Genomic DNA, 15,873 nt, shown 5'->3' on the forward strand with positions numbered 1-15,873 from the left:
GAGCCTTGTCCTGGTCAGGGGCCATCCTCTTGTCTGCGGCAGGCAGCAAACTACGGGAGGCTTCTGTCCCCTTGTGCGCTGGCAGAAATGGAGCAGAGTTCTTAGCTCACGGCTGCTGGCCCGGTTCTCCCCACGCGCTTCCTTCCACCTTTGTCCTGGAAAGTGGTTTTGTGTTGGAGAATTAGCCCTTGTCAGAGAGGCACTATCTCAAGTCCTGAGAACCAGGGGAAAAGGTACTATTCAGCTGCCAGCTTTTAGAGAAGGAAGGTGGCTGGAGACTGGCAAAGTGTTGAGTGATTCTGCAGGAAGCCGGGATTGCTTGGGGCTGGGCTAAGTCTCCAAGGGGAGGACTGGGCGTTCTGGGGACCTCCACGAATATTTACAAGATTGTAGGGGCATTTTTGCCCATTGACGAGAAACAGCTCTTCAGAAGTCATTTGCATCAGTATGAGAAATTGGCATTTTCATTAAAATCTATCCAGGAACCCTTCTGCCTCAGGGCCTTTGCACTGGCTCTTCCCTCTGGGAAGCCCTTCCTTAGAAATCTGCATGGCTCCTTCCTGTACCTCCTTTAAGTCTTCGCTCAAGTGCCACCTTCTCACAGACGCCCTCCCAATCACCCCATTTAAATGCATTGCCCCCTCCTTACTGGGGGCACTTACGCTGCTCTCTTACCCACCCCCCCACCCCCAAGCACAGATCGTTCATTAACACAGTGCTGTTCAACAGAAATGCAATGGGAGACAAATCTGCAATTTCAAAGTTTTTAGTAGCTGCTTTTGTTTCTTTTAAAGATTTTATTTTTAAATAGTCTCTACAGTCAATGTGGGGCTCGAACTCCCAACCCTGAGATCAAGAGTTGCACACTCCTCTGACTGAGCCGGCCAGGTGCCCCTGCCTATATTTTAAAAGGTGAAAAGAGGCCCACCCGGGTGGTTCAGTCGGTTAAGCGTCTGACTTCGGCTGCGGTCATGACCTCATGGTTTGTGGGTTCGAGCCCCACGTCGGGCCCTGTGCGGACAGCTCGGAGCCTGCTTCGGATTCTGTGTCTCCCCCCTCCCCTGCTCACACTCTGCCTCTTCTCTCTGTCAGAAAATACAATAAAGAACAAAAAGAAACAGGTGACATTCGTTTTAATTGTGTATTTTATTTAACCCAACGTATCTGAATGTTTTCATTGCAACGTGTCAATATAAAGACATTGAGATAGTTTATGTTCTCTCCTTCTACCGAGTCTTTGCAACCCGGCATGTTTATGACACATCTCGCTTGGGCTGAGCCCGTCTCGGGCGCCCGGGAGCCCATGTGGCCAGCGGCTACCGTAGGGGACCGCACTGCTCTGACGCGTTATACAATTTACCAATGATTTATGTTTATCGTTTATCAGTCTTTTTTTTTAAATTTTTTTTTTTAACATTTATTTATTTTTGAGACGGAGAGAGACAGAGCATGAGCAGGGGAGGGTCAGAGAAGAGAGGGAGACACAGAATCCGAAACAGGCTCCGGGCTCCGAGCTGTCAGCACAGAGCCCGACGCGGGGCTCGAACTCACGAACCGCGAGATCGTGACCTGAGCCAAGTCGGACGCCCAACCGACTGAGCCACCCCGAGGCGCCCCTCGTTTATCAGTCTTGCTTGTCTGCTGGAATAGGAGTTGTGCAAGGCCGGCGAGCTTTGTCACGTACGCTGCTGGGTCCCCCGGCGCCCAGCAGAGCGCCCAGCACAGAGCAGGTGCCCAGTCAGCAGGGAGAAAAGCAGATGTGATCTCTGGTTCCGCCCTCGCCCTCGCCCTCGCCTGGCAGCTGTGGCCAAACACGACTGCTTCCCCCTTCCTCAGGAGATTTTTTCCTTTTCTCCCGCCCTTGCCCTCACCCCTGTCTTCTCTCCGGCCGGCTGCCTCTCTTTTCCCTTCCTCCGCGTGTTCCTCTCCCTCGGCTAAGAGTCTCGTCCGTTATGCATCCCTCGGGGGCTCGGGAGGCGAGTGCCCTCTGGTTCAGCCCCTGCTCCACTGGAAAACCAGGACTCTTTGAAACCAAGGCCTTTCTTTCCACGCGATCCGGTTAGAGCTCTTGAGGAGAACGCCGAGACTTCCCGGGCTGGGGTGGGGGCAGACGGCATGTGGCTGCTTGCACAGAGCGATGATTCCATCTGACGCGGGCACCTTGCTGAGTGTGTAATCAGGATGAACTCATTTCAAGCTCATGACCACCCCCCGGAGGTGGGCGCGCGGTTGAGCTCATCGCTATCGCACAGGTAAGGGGGCCAGGGTGCAGCGAGGATCGACGGCTTGCCCGAGGCCACCCAGCTACGCAGCCTGGCTGCACCCGTGGATTTTGAACCACCGGGCCTCTGGTAGCTAGTGTTCATCGACACATATTGATTGAAAAAAATTTTTTTTTAACGTTTATTATTGAGAAACCGAGCGCGAGCAGGGGAGGGGCGGAGAGAGAGGGAGACGCAGAATCCAAAGCAGGCTCCAGGCTCCGAGCTGTCCGCACAGAGCCCGACGCGGGGCTCGAACCCACGAACCGCGAGATCATGACCTGAGCCGAAGTCGGACGCTTAACCGACTGAGCCACCGACTGTGGGCCAGGCGCTGTTGTAGGAGTTGGAGACACGGTCACGGGCAGAACAGACAGATTCCTGCCCCTTATGAAGTCTGCATTATGTAGTGTGTTGGAGATGATAAGTGCAGAAGTAAAGCAGGGAAGGGAGATAGGGAGCATTGTGGGGTGTGGTTTGTAATTTAAAGAGAGTGGATAGGAAGGAAGTGCTTGCAGTGATGACATTTGAGCAAGAACTCGAAGGGAGAGAGGGTGAGCTCTGTGGGGGTTTGAGAGAAGAGCAATCCAGGAAAGGGACCGGTAAGTGCAAAGGCCCTGAGGCAGAAGCAAGGTGGCAGGTTTGAGGAACACCGGGAGGTCCAGCAGGTGGGCCGGGGGTGGGGGTAGGGGAGGGGGAACACGAGGTCAGGGAGATGATGGTGACCTTGTGGGCTGTCATGTGAACTTCGGCTTTTATTTTTATTTTTCTTAATGTTTATTTATTTTTGGGACAGAGAGAGACAGAGCATGAACAGGGGAGGGGGCAGAGAGAGAGGGAGACACAGAATCGGAAACAGGCTCCAGGCTCCGAGCCATCAGCCCAGAGCCTGACGCGGGGCTCGAACTCACGGACCGCGAGATCATGACCTGAGCCGAAGTCGGACGCTTAAACCGACTGCGCCCACCCAGGCGCCCCAGGACTTTGGCTTTTAATCTGACTGAGGTGGGGGGCCAGCGGGAAATGTTTGATTTTTTTTAATGACAGTTAGCTCATGTAGCATACAATGCACTCATTTGATGGCACAACCCACCAGATTTTAGTCTATTGCACGGGGTCGTGCAAACACCACCACAGTCAATTTTAGGACATTGTCATCATCCCAAAGATATCATCATCCCCTCCCCACCCCCCCCCCCCCCCCCCCGATCCCAGACCCACCACGAATCTGCTTTCTGCCTGGTGGAGTTGCCCCTTCTGGACATTTCCTGTGAACGGAACCCAACACTATGTGGTGTTTTGTTAACACACGCTTCTTTCACTTGGCATCTGTGTTTTCAAAGTTCACCCCGCACTGCGGCCCGTAGCAGCACTGTTTTCCTTTTCGTGCCAAATAACGTCCCGTGGGGGTGATACCCGCCCCTCTCGTTTACCTATTCGTCAGCTGAGGGACGCGGGGGCCACCTCCACCTTGGGGCTGTCGCGGGCAGCGCTGTAAGGGCCACTGGGGCACGGGTGTTTGTGTGGACGCGGATCTCATTTTCTCTCGTGTGTGCCCCAGACTGGACCAGCCGGGTCTTAGGTGAGTCTGTGTCCAGCCTTCTGAGGGATGGCTTCCCCGGGGGCCGAACCATGTTACACCCCCCTCCCCCAGCAGTGTCTGAGGCCACCAGCGTCCCCGCCTCTTTGCCAACTCTCACTCTCCGTCTTTCGGTCACGGGAGACTGTGGAGCGGAGCACGAACGTCATCTGACTTGGTTTTTCACGGGATCCCTCCGGCATCCACGGTGAAAACATTTTACTCCTTTTCATCTTTCTTTCTCTTCTGCGTTTTTGCTGCCTTTCTTCATCCTGGCAAGGTCTTTCTCTCAAGTGCGATGAAGCTTTTTCTCCTGCTTCTTAGGTCGCCTTAAGTCACCCCCACAAACCTGCCCCCCGGCCACCCCACCCCCCCACCGGAAGTGACTCCCCTCCGGCGAGATCACGAGATCACGGGTCACGGGTCTCAGACAGCCTTTCATCTCCTCTGCCTCTGGTCAGGTGACAGCCAGCCGTGACGCAAGGTCACTCCCGCCATGTCCTTGGGCCTGTCTTGGGTAAGCATCACGCACATTTGGACCTTGAGGAGTTCGTAATAAATGCAAGTTAGATCGGGTGAGACGGTCAAGGCGAATGAGCCTCTTTGAGGGAGGAGGGGTGTCAAGGAAGTGGGTGGGGGCATCCGGCCAGGGCAGACCCCAGGTTTTAGTTAACCGGTCAGTTGCCAAGAACCACAAAGTCAATAGAAATAAGACAGTCCCCGAAGCTGATGGCTGTTGAAGACCTTTGGGAATTCGTCGAAGTATATTCATTCCTCCATGAGAGACTTGATTAATTACTTAATGCTGCAGCGAGCGAGTTGATTACTTCGTCTTTAGTGCCTATGAAGTACGTGCGGGACACTGTCCCAGTGCTGGGGGTGCATCCGTTAGCAAGAACAGAAGGGCTTCTGCTCTAGAGCTGGGGGAGACAAAGGAAATAGAAAAACGAAGACAACAATTTCAGATAAAACGGGGTGACTTGGTAGAGCGACTGGTGGCTTGGTGTTCCCATTTTGGATATTTAACAGTAAAGGCCCCTCCGAGGAGTGGACTTTGAGCTGAAGCCTGGAGGAGGAGTGAGCCCCAGAAGGATCTGAGGGAAGAGTGTTGTAGGCCTGAGGTACAGCAGGTGCAAAGGCCCTGTGGCAGAAGAAAGCTGGGGCCGTTCAAGGAACAGAAAGCAAGCCCAGGAGGCTGGGGTAGTAGCTGTGAACATGGGGAGAGGCTGGGAGATGGGGACAGAAACGCGGACGGGAGCCAGGTGGGGCAGACCGAGGGACGGCACAGGGCTTATAGCTGTGTTCACGCCTCCTGGGAGCTGGCATGAAGTGCCACCAGTTTTCCAAATCACTGAATCCTCACAACAGCCCTTGGAGAGAGGCTCTTATCCCATGTGACAAACGAGCAAACTGAGGCCCAGAGAGGGCCAAGCCACTTGCCCCCAGGACTCTGCCCGTGGGGAACCCCGGAGCACGGGTTACGGGTTTCCCTGGACCTGCTCCCATGGGACAACACAGCCTTGCCCTGGCACCCCTCCTGCACGCACCCTGGACAAGGGCAGGTCTCCAGGCAAGGCTGTCTGGCCGGTATGCAGTGGGTGCCCAATAAATACGGGCTCAGGCCAGGCCACGCTGCTTCAGGATGGGCCGGGGATAAGGCCGCTTCCCTCCAGGGTCAATGGGGTTTCAGAAGGCCCCTTTCTGAGCCATCAGGGGCTGGCTTGCCTTAGCCGGGTGCTGAGGACACTGCCTCCCATCCCGTGTAACCCCTGCCCGCCCTTGCCCTCTCAGCAGCCCAGTCGGGGAACGAGGGGCTCGGCCTACGTCAGGGCTCCGGAACCCAGCGTGAGGTGGGGGCTGGGGGTCGCAGGCACCCGGAGGCAGGCCAGGCCGGGTGGGGGGCTGCGGAGGACTGCGGGGAGCCCATGGCCACCTGTTCATTTCCTCCAACTCGTTACCTGCGCTTATCCATCGTTCAGTCGCTCATCATCTGTCTCCCTCTTCGTTAGAAAGCACGAACGTGGATCTGTTGACTTGACCTCTCCGCGCGCCTTTCCGATCTGGGAAATGGAGCCCCGTGTGTCAGGCCCTTAGCACAGCACCCAGCCTCCGTTCATTCTCAAGTGCTTGCTGAGAGCAACCATCACCTGCCAGGCAGTGGGGCAGGACGGGGCAGAGAGACAAAGCGTCCACCCCACAGCATCCCAGTTGGGGCGCAGGGGGGTGGGGGGGTGTGTGTGTGGGGGGGCTCAGAACGCAAAGAACAAATGAACGTGTTGCAGGCCAGGTGGTGCTCCGCGATAAGGGGGAGCGCGGCCCGGGAGAGCCGGCGCTATTTCATTTTGCACAAGGTGGCGGGGGAAGGCCTTTCTGATAAGGTGGCGGGGCAGTCGTGAAGGAAGGAGCCGAACAGAAATGCCAAGCGAGGGGGGGTGGGGCGCTGTGCCGGGCACTGAGCACTGAGGCGGGAGTCTGCGAGGCTGGTTCCGGGAAGAGCGAGGCTAAAATAGAAGGTGTGCGTGGTGGGGACTTGGGGGGTGGGACGGGGGGGGGGGGGGGGGGGGGGACTCGGGGACAGAGGCGGGGGTGGCGGTGGGTTCTGGTGTTTCTGGTGAGTTGGGAAACTCCTACCCAATGTGACCAAAGACGTGGGCCGTGACAGAGGAAGTGGGAGAGGAGGACGGGCAGGGGCGCGGGATGGGGGAAGGAGCAGCAGGGGGAGGTGGGGGAGACAGAGGAGGAGAAGGAGCAGGTCAAGGGGGGAGCAGGAGCCGGGAAAGGGAGGTGCGGGGCGGAGAGGGGAAGGGGAGCGAGCGGGGGGAGCCGGGCAGCGCCGACGCCCCTGCACGCGGACGGCGGAACTCCCCCGCCGCCACCCGCGGAAACGGAAGCGAGGGCGTGGGGCGCGAGACTCCCCCCACCCCACGGCGGGGCGTGTCCTCCAGACCGTCCGATCCGCGCCCCGCCCCGGCCCCGCCCCCCTGGCCGCGCGGGCCCCGCCCCTCCGCCCCCGCCCGTGGGCGCGCGCCCGAATCCCGGTGCCCCGGGCGGCCCGGGGGGCGGTCCAGCGGCGCCGGCGATGGCTCATAAGACCGCGGGCCACCTGCCGGGCCGCTCCTCCGCGCGCCGCGCTCCGGGCCCCGCCGTGCCGCTGCGGGCCGCGTCCCCGGAGTCGGCGCCTCTGTCGCCTCGGTCCCCGTCCCCACCCAGGCGCGGAGCAGCGCGGGCTCCGGGCGGGCGCCAGGGCGCGCAGACATGGGCAGCCGCGCCAGAGCGCGCCGGGCGGCCGCGATGCTGGGCTTCCTCGGGCTGCTGTGCGCCGTGCTGGGCGCCGTCATGATCGTGATGGTGCCCACGCTCATCAAGCAGCAGGTGCTCAAGGTGGGTGAGGGGCGCCGGCCGGGGCCCGCGCCGGGTCGGGGGCTGGAGGGCGCGCAGCCGGAGGCCCGGCGAGCTGCGGCCGGGATCGGCGCCCTGGTTCCGGGCCCCCGAGCACGGCGGAGCCCAGAGCACATCGCCAGGGGCAGCTGGCCGCCTCCCCAGTACCCTCCGCGACCCAGGCCGAGGTGCGGGGCAAAGGAGGCTTCCAGGGACTTTCCCGGAGGCGCGGGCCAGGGTCCGGAAGGCCACAATGAGAGACCCCCCGGAGCCTGACCTCACCCTAAGGGGGTCGGGGGCCCAGGACGGGCCTGGAGTCTGGCCACATTATGGTGCTACCCTCCCGCCTCTTTACTACAGCAGCCTGAGGCCGCGTCTACTAAAATTAGGGCCGCACTCTGCCTGTTTCCTGTGCGCCCAAGAGGACAGGAACCCTCCATTCATGTGCCGCAGTGACACTCACATGGGCGCCCCGGTCTCCCGTCACGGTGCTCAGTAGAGCATTCTCTGCTGTCCAGAATCCACACAGAAAGGCCTTCTCAGGGGCCGAATGCTCTGTCCTCCGCCAGCATTGCCTTCCCGATGCGGATTGGAAGCGATAAGCCGCTTTCTCCCCAGATTGACACAGAGGCAGCCACAAGCCCAAGGCTGCAGACGCAGAGGGTTTTCTTCTGTTCATAACCTTAGGTACGATTGCCCTTTCAACCGTGGAGACAAATGAGCTGGCCTGGGACTAGACTCTGCCCTGGGCGTCTGGACAGCCTGTTTGAATGAGCTGGAGTTAAGGAAGGCCAGGGACACTGCAGAGAGGATCGCAGCTGAGCTAAAAGTGTTTCAGGGCTTCGAGGCCAGAGACAGCACCTGCAGTGTGGGGAGGGGAGACTGAGGCTTGCTTTGCCCAGACACTGAGCGGGGATACAGATGTGGATAATGTCACTGGCTCGTTGATTTCTCTTCTCCCCCTTCGCTGGCTACTTTAAGTGGGTTTCTTAAGAATGAGACTTGTCCTTAGGGCAGCTGGGTGGCTCAGTGGGTTAAGTGTCCCGCTTGGGCTCAGGTCATGGCCTCGTGGTCCACGAGTTCAAGCCCCGAGTCGGGCTCTGTGCTGACAGCTCAGAGCCTGGAGCCTGCTTCAGAGTCTGTGTCTCCCTTTCTCTCTGGCCCTCCCCCGCTTGCACTCTGTCTCTCTCAAAAATAAAAAAAAAAAAAAGAATGAGACTTGTCTACATTTCGTGTGTGTGTGCCCCATGCCCAGCACAGGATGCCTGGGAATGAATGAATCTGTGGATGAATGAAGGCTACAATCCGCCTACCCCTGCCTGTCCCTTCTTGGGACCTGGCCATCTTCAAACATGCTGCAACGTTTGGCTTTTACCACGGTCTCTGGGGAAGTAGTTGTCTGAGTTATACTGGCCACACTGTGTTTTTTGTTTTTGTTTTCTTTAGTTTTCAGATCTTTTCCCCTTAAGCCCCGTAGCCTGATTCCAAGGAGATCCTGGCTGACGGTGGCACTGAACACCGAGTTCCTTTTCGTGTTTTTTGGCCTCTGGGGATGGCAGGAGAAGCTCCCCTCGAAGCATTAAAATTGCTTTGTTCTCTCCCGCAGTGGCCAAGGGGCTACGCTTTCCAGAGTAGCCGTGAGAGCTTTATCTCAGCGCGAGCCTTCCGTAGACGCCCGCCGATGTTACGGTTCCCGTACGGTGTGCATCCTGGAGACGCTGTCACCCCGGGTGGTGGAGGGGGGGAGTGTGAGGGCGGGTGGGGTTTAGAGCTGATGAAGAACCTCACCGGCCCCGTCCTTCTCGGACCGGACTTCGGGGTGATTTCCGTCTGTGGACGTTGGTCAGGTTCGGGACGTCGGTTCCATGTGTACCAGCTCACACGCGTGTGCCTCCTAATTCCCGACTCGAACGCTAGGCTTCCGAAGCGGAGAGTGACATCGTCCTCCCTTGTCCCGCAGCTAGAATTTCCGGGCTCAAAGTTGAGCGAGAGCCACCCAGCACCCTATGTGACTCTCCCAAAGGCGATTGGTTTGGGACTGAGTGGCGTGAGGGCAGGAAGGCAACGCCTGGCCCGTGAGAGCCACTTCTTGGGCAGCCCCGGCTGAGCCCTGGCCAAGTGCCTCCCGTGGAAGAAGACTGTCTGTGTTCAGGGGACCTGGCGGGTGGGACCCCAGGAGAGGGAGGAACTTCCTGCCCGCCAGTGTTTTCTTTGGCTGCACAGGCCCCTGGACAGCTTGAATGGCGGGCCTTGTGCTTTTGATTTCCATTTTTTTATGCTTTTTGGTTCACTGAAGAAGTCCGCACGTCAAAGGCATGAGCCCTTGCTTGCACAAAAAAAAACCCCAAAAACCAAAACCCATTCAAATGGAGGCAAAAAGTTCCCTCCACTTTATTCCCTTCCTCAGATAATACCACCGTCATTGGCCTGTGTCTTTCTAGACTTTCATCAGTGCACGCATCGTGAGCACGTATTTGTACACGTTGGTACATACTTGTTACGTATAGTGAGCTAAGCTATGTGTAAATATTCTGCCGTTTGCTTTTCAGTTCCTGCGTACCTCTTGGAAAACGTTTCCATATCAGAACAGATAGATCTCTCCGGTCTTTGCTGTTGGTTTCACTGCTGCGTGGCTTTCCTTCCAGTGGCTTTGCACTTCATTATTTCCCTGTTTCTCTATTGACGGCTGATTTTCTCTGTCGCGGAGTAACCGAACAGTGAATGTCCTGGCACGTGCCTCTCGGCGTCCAGGCACCAACGCCTCCGCCGGGTGGATTTTCAGGATAGAAGCCTCTAGACCGCAAAGTCCGTTCAGCTTGAGTTTTGACAGTTACCGCCGAATTGCCTTTCTGAAAAGCTCTAGCATTCACACAGCCACCAACAGCATGACAGTGCCCACTCCCCCCACATCCATGCCAATTGATTGTCGTGTTTTGTTGTTGTTAATCTGATGGGTTTGATTTACAAGTCTCAGGCTGCCGATAGGGTTGAGTTCGCGATGCGATGCATTTTGAAACCTGTGACGGTTTCCGGAGCCCGGGGGTTGTAGACCCGGGCTCTGCCATTTGCTGGCTGGGGACCTCGCGTGTTACTTCACCTCTGAGTCAGGGGTCAGATGTAGTTTGCCTCCTGGCACGATCACAAAGCGCAAAGGTGATTACATGTGTGTGGAAATACCCTGGATGTGCCTGGTTTCTTACTTGAATCTGACCACTGCCTTGAGAAACAGGCTGAGACCGTGCTTTTGTTCCCACAGATAAGGAAACGGAGGCACAGCAAAGATCGGCAACTTGCCGGGGTTTACACGGCTTGTGGCCGTGGTGGGCCGGCACCCCAGCCCCGAGTTGGGGTATCCACTTCTGGAGGGGCATAGGACATCGAGTGGGAGCCCTCCATCCCATCCGATGCGGGGCTCGAACTCACGAACCGTGAGATCGTGACCTGAGCCGAAGTCGGACACTCAGCCGACTGAGCCTCCAGGCGCCCCAACTTTTTCTTTTTTTTAAACAAAGAGAATATTCGTGTATTATGTGTTTAATTAAACATTAGTAACGAACCCACAACTTTCCCCAGAGAATGGCCCAATGAATTAGACACAAATGGCAGAGGAGCCCTGTGGATTGAGGTCGCTGGGAGAGGTCCAGGGAAGGAAGCGAGACTCGTCCCTTCTTCCCCGCGGCAGGCAGGAGTGGACAAGAGGCGTTCGGCCGGACGGCGTGATCGTGAATTACCAAGTGCCGGGCAGTACTCAGGCCATCTTTGTAAATGTCCTCTTGTTTGGTCCTGGGGAATTCTGTGACACTTCTCGTTCTCATCACCAACAGTTAGGGAAACAAGCTTCGGAGAGTAATTTGCCCCAGCTGACCTTGCCTGGTGTGTGTGTGTGTGTGTGTGTGTGCGTGCGTGCGCATGCACGCGTGTGAAAATGTTCTGGAAGAAAACTCCAGGAGAATGGGGACACTTGTATCCACTGCCTAGAACTGATCCTGGCATGCGCGGTCGTCCCAAGTTTGAATGGGTGAGGAATGCACGGTCAAGGTCCCTAAGGGTACATTTCCGGGTGTCTCTGGTCCAACGGCGAAGGCCCAGCAGTGGGAAGGGCTCGTCTGCTGGGCCACCGTGTGTGTTGCTGGGCCCCTTAGCCTTCTTCACATCCCAGAGGGGAGCTGAGTCCCCTCTGCTGTCTTTAAGTTGGTTTTCTGGTTGGGATCAGTCTCAGGTGCTTTGTGCACGAATTTTTCCAGCTGAGGCTGAAGGCTTCCCCGTGTGTATTTCCATCTCGGGAAATGACGCCTCCATCTCCCCGAGCGCAGAGCTGAAGATCTTGGGTCATGCCCGATATGGTCTATCAGCAGATGCTATTGGCTTTATCTTCAAAACCTGGCTGTGTTTCAACTCCTCAACATCACCCCGAAAGCCTTCTCCAACCGCTGCTTGGACTGGTGCAGTAGTCTTCTCTCTGGTCTCCGTAGACAGCCAGAGGGATCCTGATGAAACACTCAGCAGACCATACGTCCCCTCGCTGACAACCCTGCAAGGTTCCCTGTGTTACTCTGAGTGAAGACCGAGGTCCTCTCGGTGGCCCAGAGGCCCCTGCAGTCTGGCCCCTCCTTCCCTCTCTCACCTCACCCGCTCTTGGCCCCGCAGCTCACCTGCCATGCACATCTCCTGGATGTCCTCGAGCCTGCCGAGCCTGGTGCCACCACAGAGCCTCTGGCTCGCGCTCCTCTCTGTCCGGAAGGCTCACTCTGAGATATCTGTGTAGCTCGCCCCGCACGTCCCTGAAGGTAGCCTCCGTTATGCTGTATGTTTATTTGTGTGTCCTCTTTCGCCCTCATGAGCGTGGACGTCTGCTGGGGCAGGGGTCCGCGTTGTCACTCCCACGGCAGCGTCCCCGGGGGCCAGAGCAGCGGGGGGTTCGTGGTACGGTGGGTGACGGAGAGGTGGTCAGGGCCGTGAGGTTGGGGTGTTTCCTCGCCCTCTCCCCTCGCCCGGGACTTGGACCCAGACTCTAGTTTGCTCCTTCTGCCCTCAGCGAGAGCCACCCGGAGAGCCTCAGGAACGCCGTGCCCTGCCCCTGGGTGGCCTTGTGCCTTTGGCAAATGTCCTCTGCCCATCAGTTAAAAGGTGGGGGCGGAGATGACGGGCAGTGAGTGTATTCGGCAGATGCCGTTTGAAGTGTCGTGCACGTATTAAATCATTTCGTTTCGCGTCGCGAACAGCGACTGTTGCCTCTCTTTCCTGAGGGAAAGAGAAGCACAGGGCCGTGAAGTCCCTTGCCCCAGGTCACACGGCTGACATGGCAGAACCAGGATTTCAGTCCAGAGGGCCTCCGGCCCCGAGGCCCAGCCTCCCTGCTGTCTGTATTGACTGCTGTCAATCTTTCGCGGTAGGGCAGGCCCCTCCCGGATTCCCCGCGTGGGTCGACCTCGCCTTTGCCTGCGCGGCCGGTGGGGCAGCGGGGTCCGCTCCGGCCTTTCCTCCTTATCGGCACCTCCCACGAACTGTCGGTACAGCGCGCCTCGTGGCTATCTCGCTGGCGGGCCGGTCTGATGGAGCGGGCTGTGTTCTAGAATCACAGATGCCCAGGCCAGCTGGGGAGGGCGGCCCGTCTCGGGCCGTCGTCGCAGCAACCCTCAGGGTGGGCTCGTGCCTCTGCCCCGGGGTCTGCTGGGCCAGCCCCGCCCGCCGGCCAGCGCCCCCTCCGGAGCTCCGGGAGGGCCGCCGGTCAATCTTGGAGGGCATCGTGGTGTCACAGGCTGATCGCTCCTGGGCTGTTTTCTGCAGGCCCCCCTGTGCACCTGGCCGCGTGCGGCAAAGCGGTGGAATTGATCTGTGGTGGCCGATGGCGGGCGCCCCCCCCCCCCCCCCCCCCCCGCCCCGGGGTGGCTGGGATCGCAGGTGCGCGCTGGGTCTGTCCTGTTTTGCTTCCTCTTTCCCGCAGCGGAACTCGGTTTCTCTCCCTGCGCACGAGAGACCTTCTTACTCCATGGTGACAGCTGGAGACCGGGGGCAATTTTGAGTCTCCCGGAGTCTGGTTTATTTTTGTTTTCGGCTCTGGCTTCACGAGGGTGTGTGTGTGTGTGTGTGTGTGTGTGTATGTGTGTGTGTGTGTGTGTGTGCGTGTGCGTGCGCTGATGGCACACGCGTGACTGGTGATGCGCGAACACGCGTTGGCATGTGCAGCCCGTCCCGGAGCACGTGGGTCAACAGGGATCGCGGTGTCCCGTGTTGGCGTAGAGGTGCGCGCGTGTGTTGACGTGTGCGCGCATGGGGAGGCGTGGCACGCGCGGCCCTCACGCATCCGCACGTGCGCACGTCGTCGCGGTCGCGTCGTGCGTATCGCGACGCGTGCGGACACCCTCGCGCACGCATGTTAACGCGTGTCCGCGCGTGCTGGGTGCACGCGTCCGCGTGTGGCCGCGCGTGCCGCCGCAGTCCGGCCTCCCCTCGGCCTGGCACCAGGGGCATGTTCCGCGGGCCTCGCTCTTCCCGTTCCGTGAAATGTTCCCCGTCCCTTCCTGGAATGACTGACACCTGCCAATACCTGCACCCAGTGAGTCAGTGTGATTAGCCAGAACGTGGTTACGTGCAGTTACCTGGAACCGCCTTGTGCCGGCCTTCGTCGGGCACAGCAAACGAGGCAGAGGCCAGTCCCGAGTGGGCGTCGAAGGCGTGCTCCGTCACGTCTCCCTGGGGCACGTGCTGGTCGCCCTGGAGACCCCGCACGAGCACGTCTGCTCCATCAAAGTCTGTGGGTCGACCCGGTGTCCTGGGTCAGCGGCAGAGAGGCCCCTGGCTTTTCGGCCACCCCCAGGGCTGGTTTCCGGCACGAGGCTGCCGCGGACAGGCTTCGGGTTCCCAGTCGTGGAGGAGTTGGTGCCCCTGTCCTTTGCCACAAAGATCTAGTGGCTTTGGCCCCGTAAACATGTTTATGGTGCAGAGAATTCAGTTGTACGGTTAGGGCCAAAATAAAAAAAAAAAAAAAAAAAACAACACCCGAGAAACAAAAGGAGTTCTTTCCCGTACCTCGTTTTCCCTTGTCAAACGTGACCTTGGCCTCCACTGGCCCTGGGAATGGCTGGCAGGGGCAGAAACGCAAAGAGGAACAAAACAGTCCGTTCTTGGCTTTGGAGCTTTACAGGGCTCAGCAGCTGGCGATCACGGGGCGTCCCGGATGCTTCTGGTCCTGACGTGAAGCTGCTCGGTCTGCCCGGAACCTCCCTGAACCCAGAGGTCCGGGACCCTGGTGGTCCGAGGCCTGGCTGTCAGTCTCTTGCCCCTTCCCCTCCCCCGCCCCATGTCTTCCTGTCCCTGCTGGGGAGGGGGAAGGAACAGGAGTGGCCCGACCCTTGTTTGCTTCCTGGCATTTTGGGCGAAGTTCCTTCCACCTTTTCTGGAAGCTCCCAGAAGGACTCTTAAGACACTTGAAATATCTGTTCCCTTACCTCCTGGCCAGCTGCCCCTTTGTCTTATGTGTTGGGGCCTCGGCCAGTCTCAAGCAGTGAGGGGCGTCTTTGTCCTGGCCGCTGATATCCCACGCCCAGACCTTTCTCCCGAATTCCAGCCTCCGGCAGCCAGGGGCCAACCGCGGATCTCAGTTCGGGTGGCCAGAGGTTGCTTGCACTATCCCGGTGGGGGGGTGCCCGACCCCTCATCGCTGCCCCCACCACCCCCCCTGCCTCAGGCCTCCGGCCGTACCCCCGTCTCTGTCGGTGGTTTTTCTCTCCCACGGCCGTCCAGGCCGAGAGCCTGAGCCCCAGCCTGGCTTCCCCCTTCTCTCTCTTACTTCCTACATTGAACCAGCGGGACGGTTATAGTTTTCATCTTCACAGTACGTCCGGGATCCCACCGCTTCTCGCCATGCCTGTGGCCACCGCCCCGGTCCAAGGCTGCATCGCGTCTCCCTGTCTCTGGCTTTGCTCCCCGGCCGGGTTTGGTCCACGCAGCGGCCACACGGAGCCTCTGAAATCTGCAGCCGGACCACCATTCTCTGTTCCAAACCGCCCCCCCCCGCAGGGGGCCTGGCTCATCCCCCCCCCCCCACCTCCCTTGTTTGAATTTGCCAGCCCCCTCCCCATCCCCTGTGCTCCCATCCCTCCTTCCCCTGCGGTCACTTCTGGAGCCCTGTCACCCCGTGAGATGCCGCATCTCTCACCTGTGTGTGTCCTGTGTGGTGTTTATTGTCTGTGTCTCCCCAGGAAACCGTGGGGCCCGTGAGGGCAGGGACCTTGGTTTTGTTTTTTGCTGTGTCCCCAGCACCTGGAATGATGCCTAGCACGTAATCACAGGTTCTCAAGTATTTACTGAATGGGGGTTTAGAAGACAAGGGTGGTTCACAGGGAGGTTTGCGACCAGTGGCGGGTGGTGCTCCCGGGCGGGGACGTGGGGTCGGCTGCCCTTCCCCCCTGCACGGCCCCTGCTGTAGCCCGAGCTGCCCCTGCCTCCTCACCGCGCCGCCCGCCCCTGCCTGTCTGTCCACCCTGCGGGCAGCTCTTTCTGCTGCGGCCAGAATGCTCTTCGGAAAATGCAAGTTGGATCATTTCACTGCCCTGATTAAAAACAAAACTTCCCCGGGGTGGTAGGAAGCCTGTCTGTCCCCACGGTGGCGCTTCTTCAGGGCCCCTGCCTGCTCCGACTCTCAGATTTCTTGCC

The 15,873-nt window shown here is 58.8% G+C and overlaps 1 protein-coding gene and 1 long non-coding RNA gene across 7 annotated transcripts in view; one reads left to right on the forward strand and one right to left on the reverse strand.

The window, feature by feature from the left end:
• Window positions 1-6,869: 6,869 nt before the first annotated feature.
• The window catches only part of SCARB1 (scavenger receptor class B member 1), an 81,936-nt gene continuing 72,932 nt past the window's right edge, over window positions 6,870-15,873 (forward strand). For 3 of the 6 annotated variants that reach the window (XM_053901923.1, XM_053901924.1, XM_053901922.1), the window contains exon 1: window positions 6,874-7,221. In XM_053901923.1, coding sequence (XP_053757898.1) covers window positions 7,096-7,221 — 126 coding nt within the window. In that variant the 5' untranslated portion in view covers window positions 6,874-7,095. Of the gene's footprint in view, window positions 7,222-15,873 lie in introns of all 6 variants that reach the window. The other 3 variants (XM_019467700.2, XM_053901921.1, XM_019467701.2) reach the window with 2 other exon arrangements.
• On the reverse strand, window positions 10,737-12,391 carry LOC109277771 (uncharacterized). The gene is made up of 2 exons (XR_008422091.1): window positions 11,871-12,391; window positions 10,737-11,749 (listed from the first exon to the last, which is right to left on the reverse strand). It is a non-coding gene; the product is annotated as an uncharacterized LOC109277771 (long non-coding RNA).

This window comes from Panthera pardus, unplaced genomic scaffold, assembly GCF_024362965.1.
Source record: "Panthera pardus isolate Hobbes unplaced genomic scaffold, ASM2436296v1 HiC_scaffold_15, whole genome shotgun sequence".
Lineage (NCBI taxonomy): Eukaryota > Metazoa > Chordata > Mammalia > Carnivora > Felidae > Panthera > Panthera pardus.